A 9,625-nucleotide genomic window follows, 5' to 3' on the forward strand; every position below is an offset into this window, starting at 1 on the left:
AATTTAATCTTAAATGCTTTACAGTGAATACGTGTGGTACAATCATAAAACTTAATAAGATGTTTGAAAATTCTGTTGTAAAGGTCACTTTTTGGTGGAAAAAGATTTTAATTAATTAATCTTTGTGTCATTTTTCATCACAAAAACCTGGCATTTGACAAGAGGCGCCGTAAACTGCTTTTCTCCAAGCGGAAAACTGGGCCAAGTTGTCTTTGTGGATTCTCACGGCATTCTCTCTTAATTGGTAACATGATTTCATTGTTTGTGACTCTGGTGCAGGCGCAAATGCAAGTACACGTCCAATACTTGCAGAAAGACTTGCGAGCGGGAGTGCGTGGCTGCAGATAACAGGCAGAGCGAGCAGCAGGAGCTGACAAGCGGTCGAGGCCACACGGGGGAGTGCGCGGCCTCCAGGCACGTCACCAAGACCAGCAGCTCAGAGTGGAACAGCTCAGATGACCTCGCCCTCTCAGAGCCCGAGGACAGAGACGCTTACCGATCCGGCGATGCTGCCATCCCCGGGCCGCAGTGTCCTCGCGTCCCCCTGGCGTACCGCCAACCGTCTGGCAACGCTGCAGCGGAATCTCAGCGCCAGCTGGGCACGCCGGGCACGGGTTCGCCTCACCTCCGACCCGGCCAGCGGCTCACCCCTCATCAAGGCGAAAGCAGTGATAACCTGTTCCGCCCCAGGACACTTCAAGAGCCCTTCCAGGTCAGCCCGCGCCACCGGAAGCCCGACATCTCCGGCCTGCGGACCTTCTCGGATGCCAGTTCCAAGTCTGGTTCGGACCCGGAGAGGAGCACGCCATCGTCGTGCGAGAGCGATGACAAGCTGGGGGCGGAGTGCGGCGCGGAACAGGCTCTCACAACTCAGGAGGTTTCTCTCACCACGTATTTCAACGTGGACAACTGCATGACGGAAACGTACCGCCTCAAGTACCACAATCAGAGGCCTCTGTTGCTGTCGGCCACTGTGCCCCGAGCCACGGGCCTACCTGAGCGCAGGGAACCCCTGCACACGCTCTCTTCAGACACACAAGATGTGTCAAAAGCAAAACCTGAAACAAGTAAGTAGTTCTTCTCACACTATTTATCAGCAGGGCCGAGAACAAAAGTGGTATTTGGTATGTGGCAAAATTGATTTGCCCATATGGCTTTTTTTTTTTTTTTTTTTTTTTTTTTTTTGTATGTGGCAAAATGGATTTTGGCATTAGCATTTTTTTTGCCATGTTGCAAAATGTATTTTGGCATGTGGCTTTTTTTTGCCATGTGGCATTTGTTGGTATGTGGCAAAATAGATGTTGGCATGTTGCATTTTTTGCCATGTGGCATTTTTGTTTTGGTATGTGGCAAAATGGATTTTGGCATGTGGCATTTTTTGGGGGTATATGCCATTTTGGCCATACACGTCCATGCCATTGATGGTTATGCACATCCAAATTTTCCATTCATTTTAAATGGCAGAAAAACGTGTTGCTATGATTTATGACTATACACTTACCATTGCAGCGCATTAACATTCAACTGGCACCCAAGTCAGGCTATGCCATTGACGACTATGAATGTCCAAATTATCAATTCATTTTAGATGGCAGAAAAATGTGTGGTTGTCTCTCTTATTTATCCAGTGGTCCTTTGAAATAGAAGTGGTGCTGATGAGCCACCAAAGATTTTGGTCTCTCACTTGAGCTGTGTCACTTCAGTAAACTTCCTTGACACCATTTACTACTTTCATTTTAGCTACGGCTTTGGTGGTATCTTGCGGTATCTTACAGTGTTATGGTGGGAGCACAAACAAGTGAATGCTCCATTTGCAGCAATTACAGCATAGCAGACCTTTGCCATTATAGTAGTTAATTTGTCGGGTTAATCTGGATAAATTTCAAGTAAAAGTAAAATGTTTGGCTTAGAAAAGTACTCATATAAGTACATTTTTCTCAAAAAGTTATGCAAGTAAATGTAACGGAGTACATGTAACGCGTTACTACCCACCTCTGGAATTAAACTCATATTTCAAGACGGCACTGTAGTCTTTTAGTGGAAGTCTTCCCTACGGTGACAAAATCTTGCTGAAACTCCAAATGATATAACTTTTTATTGCTTTGGAACGTCAAGGTATCGCTGTGGTCCTGCCATGGCTTTGCAATGTTTACATACTTTCCTTGGTTTCTTTTCAGGCAATACAAGCAATAAGCCCACTGCGAAATGGAACCCAGTGACAGCCAAAGGCCTGGATGAACGAGGCTTTTTATGAGTCTACCTTTCTTTTTGTTTGTTTTGTTTACATGCATCAACTGTGCGGTCAAATGAGATTGAAAATGGATGCCAAAGAGATAACAGAGGTGGAAGTGCACTATGTGGACAAAAGTGTCAGGACACTGTGCTTTAACACTTGCTCTTGAGTGAAAATGTGCTGCTATTATGATGAGATGTAGGAATATGACTGTTTGAATGTTGACCCTGATTACATCTTCATTTGGATGTGTCGCGTATATTGCTCTGTTGCTATGCTAATGTAGCATCCGAGACAGTTACAACAACACTTGCTTCTCTGTAACATCACTGTTGTGCTTCACTCTCTTAGCATGATTTATAGATTCACTCTCAACAGTTGGATTAAACAAGATGAGCGCTAACAGCCAGTCCTCCCAGTTAAAAAGAATTGGGCATCTAACACTGTCAATGGCAGGCCATAGACTTCACTATCAGTTGACGGGACACGGGGCTCGGGGCCGATCTGTAAGGGGCCTATTTTCTAAAACTATTTTCAAAAATTCTAATGTTTTCAAAAGCAAGGCTGCTAGTGACCTAAAACCAAAACAAGCACCTCCCTTAGGCATATATGAGTCTCCCAGAGCAGCGACATAAAAAAATTCAAAGATGTTCCCTAATAAAATCCTGATTATTTTTTATACAAGTATAACAAAACTTAAAATGTCTATAAAATTCTCAAATTTTACGGCAGATGCACAAAAATCCCCAAATACAGAGATAATCACCTATATTTTCAGGATCAATAGCAATATTTAACATATCATATAAGATTTTGCCCAAAATAGCATAATTTTTTTTTTTTTTTTTAGTTTTCAACAGCTAATAAATCAATTTTCACATCAGACACTTAATACTTGAGGAAAGCATGCAGAATCATCTTAATACTACTCAACAAAAGCAAAATTTGCATTTAATATTTTAGGTTAAATTCCGATTTTACTATTGCCCCAGCACATCTTGCCGGCTATCATGCCCTCGTCGTTTTTAGATTGAAATGTTACATAAAATAAAACACGTAAAAGGCGAGTTTTTTTTGTATGGACGCAGAAATGTCTAAATTACTAGTTTTTTGCCAAAAGACGGGCAGCTGGCGGAAAATTACCTGATCATTTAACTGTAAAGTTACGCTACTGTGTATGTATACAACATGGTGGCTATCACAAAACAAAGAGCTTTTTAAGTTGAAAATTCGAGCTTTTTAAGTTGAAAATTCTTGTAAATAAATGCGTACATCTCGTAATTTCTATAGATATGAACATAGAACAATAGATTCTTGGTTAAAAGGGAAAAAAATGGGCAGTTATCATTCATTTTATATAAATATTTCAAGCTAAAGTTGCGCAATTTTTTTCTATGCATTTTTGTCCACAATGTTTCAAAGTTGGGATATTTGATACAATTACCTTGAATCTTCGACAAATCACTCTTGAGACTCTTGACTCTTGCCTTCTTGTATGCAGTAAAACCTTTGTCCTGTTTCCACCTAAATCCGCAGCGTGTGTTTGAGTTTATCAACGGGAAGGTGTAGTGCAATGTTTGTGGGAGCTGTCTTGTCAACTGATGGTGAAGTTTATGGGTAGGCAATGAATTAAATACTATAAAAAAAAAAAGGAATATAATAATAGTAATTTAGTTTTGTTTATTGGCCATAGCATAATTGTTTTTATTCATTTTAAATGCATAATTTCTGTTTTTATTATTATTTGTATTGTAAATGTAGTATTTTTTTCATTCATTAAAACATGTAATATTTATTTGAATATACAGTATGTAAATTAATTATTAAAAATTATAAACAATCATAAAAGCAGTCCCTGGCCCTATGAAGAGTTTAAGCATGCCTTGAAAGTGAGGCACTAAGATGATGTGATATAATTGTTGTTTAATGTGCTGTTTTGGTGTTCTCATTGCGTGTGGGGTGTTGAAATTGTTACTTCACTTATTTTCAACAATTGCTAACCCACTTAAAATGAATTAAGATTCAGGGCAATAGCAACAACACCTGAGTGGTCAGTTAATAATTCATTCGTGTGTCCCCAAATTTTGTCCATATAGTGTGACACTTTCACATTGAGTGGAATTTATTTATGCAAGCTTGTCACTTGTAAGTGAGGCCTCGTTTAAATATGAAAGATGTTCTTTGTTTTATGCATTAACACTTTTTTCGCACACGCCCTTGTCTTCCACTATTCCTATTACACCAACACAAGGACAGTTTTGCACTGATTCTTTTAAACATATTCCTTTTTTTTTTTATTTTTATTTTTTAGTAACATTACATTACGTTTGTTTTGCATAGCAGAAATGTTGCAGTGCGATGGCACACTGCTTCGCTCCAATTAGATGTGGACTTCCGACTTGTTATACAATTGTCTTGACACAGCTGTGTGAGGTCATATGTTCCCACTGAAGAGGCTTACATCATCATTTCTGAAGGCAGTTGGTTTACCTTGCGAGTGAATACTACACTATGCTGTCTTCCTGCAGGTTTAATGTTATTCAAAAACTGTTACACATAGGTTTTTATGGTCTTGTTTTTATACTCTATCAAATCGGAGTGTGATTAAATTGTTCATTTTGCCACAAAAAAATGTGACTGGACGTATAGTCAGTTTTTGTAGAGTGCCTCTATTAACTCTTTGGTTGGCTCTTTTATCCTTCAGTTGGGAACTTAAAATGAGTGTAGACGGCCAATCCACTTGAAGTAGGAGGTTGGGAGTGAGTGAACGTTCATTCATTCGCTGCCATCCCTCCCACTTCCAATATATCGGACGTCTAGCGCCACAGATGAGTTAACGGGGTGGAAAATATTGCAAATATGACCCTTGTTTTTTTTGGGGGGGGGGAGGGTACTTAAAACAGGCAAGACATTGGCTTTAACTACACGAGCTTTGATATCGAACGTTTCAGGAAAATGCCTACTAGAACATCTGAACTTTGGGGTTTATCAGAAGCACTTTAAATTGTATCAATTGTGTATGACTCGCATTCCACATTACTTTTATGTGATTGGATAAGGGTGTGCACACTTGTGCAATAAAATCTGTTTAATTTTATACCCTGTATATATTTTTAATTGAACCGTATGGGTTATACAGTTTGTGACTATTATGGCGGAAATATCTTGCAAATATTTACTTCACAAAAGCACAACATTTCAACAGTGGTGTGTAGATTTTTGTATTCTCTGTACACATACAGTGGTATGAAAAAGTATCTGAACCTTTTGGAATTTCTCATATTTCTTCATAAAATCACCATCAAATGTGATCTGATCTTTGTCAAAATCACACAGATGAAAAAAGTGTCTGTTTTAATCAAAACCACCCAAACATTTATTGGTTTTCATATTTTAATGAGGATAGTATGCAAACAATGACAGAAGAGGGAAAAATAAGTAAGTGGACCATTACATTTAATATTTTGTGGCCCCCCTTTTGGCAGCAGTAACTTCAACCACACACTTCCTTAAGCTGCAGATCAGTCTGGCACATCGGTAAGGACTAATATTGGCCCATTCTTCGCTACAAAACTGCTGTAGTTCAGTCGGATTCCTGGGATGTCTTTAGATGATGCCACGGCATCTCAATGGGGTTGAAATCTGGACTTTGACTTGGCCACTCCAGAACGTGTTTATTGTTCTTCTGAAATCCTTCTTGAAGTTAATTTACTTCTGTGTTTTGCATCATTGTCTTGTTGCAGCATCCATCCTCTTTTTAGCTTCAACTGTTTAGCAGACGGCCTTAGGTATTCCTGCAAAACGTCCTGATAAACATTTAAATTAGTTCTTCCATTGATGATTGCAAGTTGTCCAGGCCTTGAGTCTGCAAAACAGCCCAAAATCATGATGCTCCCTCCACCGTGCTTCACGGTGGGGATGAGGTGTTGATGTTGGTGAGCTGTTCCATTTTTCCTCCACACATGACGTTGTGTGTTACTCCCCATCAATTCAAATTTGGTTTCATCAGTCCACAAAATATTTTGCCAAAACTTCTGTGGAGTGTCCTCGTGCCTTTTTGCGAACATTAAACGAGCAACATTGTTTTTTTTTTTAGACAGCAGTGGCTTCCTCAGTGGAGTCCTCTTATGAACATCATTATTGGCCATGGTTTTACATATGATTAATGTGTGTACAGAGATATTGGACTGTGCCAGTGATTTCTGTAAGTCTTTAGCAGACACTCTGGGGTTCTTTTTTTTTTTTTAACCTCTATGAGTATTCTGCGCTGAACTCTTGGTGTCATCTTTGTTGGACAGCCACTCCTTGTGAGAGAAGCAACAGTGCCAAACTCTCTCTATTTGTAGACAACTTCTCTGACTGTCGATTGATGAGCATCCAGACTTTTAGAGATGGTTTTGTATCCTTTCCCAGCTTTATACAAATCAACAATCCTTGAACGCAGGTCTTCAGACAGATCTTTTTGACTGAGCCATGATGCACATCAGACAGTGCTTCTCATCAAGACATTTCTTACCAGGTGTGTGTTTTATAGTGGGCAGGGCAGCTTAAAACCACTCATCAGTGATTGGGCACACAACTGACTTAAAATGTTTGATAAAAATTGGTTTCAATTGCTCTGTAAGTCTCCTTAGGCAGAGGGTTCACATACTTATTTTTCCCCCTTCTGTCACTGTTTGCATGCTATCCTCATTAAAATATGAAAACATATAAATGTTTGGGTGGGTTTAGTTAAAGCAGACACTGTATTTTCATCTGTGGGATTTTGACAAGGATCAGATCATGGTTTCATGGTGATTTTTTGCAGAAATTTGACAAATTCCGAAATGTTCAGATACATTTTCATACCACTGTAAATTGGTTAAGCGCAAACAAATCGAAATCGATCCAAACATTGATCAAAAACACTTTCAGTTATGCTATTTTGGATATAAATCAAATGTCTGAAATGTTTCATTAACAAAATATTGGCAAATATTATGTTGTTTTCCCCACAAACTTGGTGATTTACACCCCTAGTATTTGTACTCTATGTTCACATTCAGCCTAACTGATTGGATAGATGACCCTTATTTTGATTGTAATTTAAGACATTTTGAAGCTGAGAATGTCAGTGACCTGATCTAAAGCCAATAGAGGATGCTTTTTTTTCCCATAGTGAAGTCATACCTGTAAGTAAAGAAGGTAGGCTTACACTATATAAACAATAATACTGTAGCATTTAGCTTTAAATACATTTGAATGCCTTGAAATGGAGGTAAGGCATGACATCCTTTTGTGAATCATCTTAAATGTCAACCTTCTAACCACATGTTGATTATTTTTATTTCAAATCATGTATGATGTGATATAAAGGCAACATCGTAAAATCTGGCCAAATAGTTCTGGAGGTCACATTGCGACATTAACTCTTACACCTTAGTCCACAACTGGCGCCACTTATCGCGTCTTTTTATGATCTGCCAGGATTAATGAGTGACAGAGGATCGTAGAAATGTGTCGATGAAGACTTTTTGTGTGTGTTAAAGCAGTTTAATGGCCTCCACGTGGGTGTATGTACAAATAAGTTGCATGCCAACCTACCACAAATGATGTAACCTTTTTGCGTTGTACCCTTCATTGTTCTCTCGTCCCTCACATATTCTATTGTACTATTTATGTTACGGTGTGAAGATGTTTGCTAAATGATATCAATGAAATTCATATGCCAATCTGATGTCATGCTGGGATTCCGGTCCCAAAAATGTCCTCAAAAGTCCCCAAATGTGCATGTGGCCTTTACCAAGTCTTACTAGCTTGCTTGTTACAGCAAAAGCATGAGCATGAAAATAATCCAAAACAACATTAACTATCCAATATTTATTCAAACATACTAATCCGATTGCTGTTTGTAATTTCAAATGTTTTTTTTAAGACTTGAATGTTCTTATTCTCTTATTTATACGAATGAATCTGTTGTAAATATGACCGTATGAAGCAAATAATGGACTTCCAAATTGTCCAAAGTTATGCTATGCATTAGGTTGATAAGGTTATTTTGACATTTGTTGTGTTTTTTTTTTTACATGTTAATCCTCCCCAACCATATGTAAAAATTATACACTCAGTGGACTTCTCATTGGGTACACTTGTACACATTGTTTTTATTAATATTGGGGTTAGTAATTAAAAAAAAAAAAAAAAAAGTAATTATGTTCTTAGCTATAGTTTTGTTTTACGCCTTTCAGTCTCAAGGTCACAGTGAAAAAAAACAAACTAATATTCACATTAAAATATTTAAAATATTTTGGGCGTAAAATCACTTTTTTTTTTCTTACACCGCACTTAATGATAACTCATGGCCAAATTGTGGAGAGTAAAAGAAACCCAATGAAATGCAAGAATGCAAATGCAAAAATAATCCTTTATGAATAGGATTATTCTCGATTTTGGGTCCCACTTACTGAATTCTTTATTTTAAAATATATGTATTTTTGTGGGTTTTTTGCAGGGTTGGTTAACAATGGTCCATCATACTTGACGTTGTGCAAATATGACAAAAGATGATGTTTGTAAACATCAAATGTAATGTGGAAAAATTTTTTAAATTTTAATTCAAATCCAATACTAAAGATATGTATAATACAAAATCATAACATCAGTATTAATTATACAGGGTGGGGCAGAGCAACTTGCTTATTTAAATTTGCCGCCCTGAAGCGATGGTTGCTCTGAGGATGGTAGGGATGGACTTATTTGAGAGGGTGGGGCTTAAAGTTTGGTTCTTAAAGTGCGTTATTTATTTTGTGTGTGTTTTTTTTTTTCCAGGAACCCCAGTGAGCATCATGGAGTGGACGAAGTTGGAATGCGCTTTTGCTCTTGAGGCATTTTTTTTCAAGCGGTTGCTCAACCGTTGCAACGCAACGTGCATTCTGTAGACATTTCAATATTGCCCCCTGTGGTCGTGTTCCTGGCCGGCAGTCGATTGTTTCATGGGCAAACAACTTCAGGGAAACGGGTGATGTAAAGAAAAAGAAACCTGGCCTCACACGAACAGAAAAAACACCCCAAAACATTGATGCGGTGAGACACTGTTTTGAGATCTCCCCGACGGGAGTTGATGTGGGTTGTCTGCTCGTTCTGTGAGAAGAATTCTCCATGAAGAATTGAAATTTCATCCCTACAATTTAGCTATGATGGAGGAACTTCATCCACGCGATTTTATTGCTCGTGAAAATGCATGTGAGGCGCTTTTGGGCTTGCCTGACGACACACTTGTTTTCTTTAGTGATGAGGCTCACTTCCATCTTTCGGGATATGTAAATAAGGAAAACATGCGCCATTGGAGTCCTGAAAACCCCGAGAACTTCATCAACATCCTCTACAGTCTACACGCACTACGTGTGCAGATGG

General features: G+C 38.6%; 1 protein-coding gene across 2 annotated transcripts in view; it reads left to right on the top strand.

The window, feature by feature from the left end:
- usp53b (ubiquitin specific peptidase 53b) overlaps positions 1–8,888 on the top strand; it is a 68,003-nt gene extending 59,115 nt beyond the window's left edge. For both annotated transcript variants that reach the window (XM_057843103.1, XM_057843102.1), the window contains 2 exons: positions 280–1,067; positions 2,178–8,888. In XM_057843103.1, the coding sequence (XP_057699086.1) occupies positions 280–1,067; positions 2,178–2,254 (865 nt within the window). In that variant the 3' untranslated portion in view covers positions 2,255–8,888. The remainder of the gene's footprint in view (positions 1–279; positions 1,068–2,177) is intronic.
- The last annotated feature ends 737 nt before the right edge of the window (positions 8,889–9,625 follow it).

This window comes from Corythoichthys intestinalis, chromosome 8, assembly GCF_030265065.1.
Source record: "Corythoichthys intestinalis isolate RoL2023-P3 chromosome 8, ASM3026506v1, whole genome shotgun sequence".
Taxonomy (NCBI): Eukaryota; Metazoa; Chordata; class Actinopteri; order Syngnathiformes; family Syngnathidae; genus Corythoichthys; species Corythoichthys intestinalis.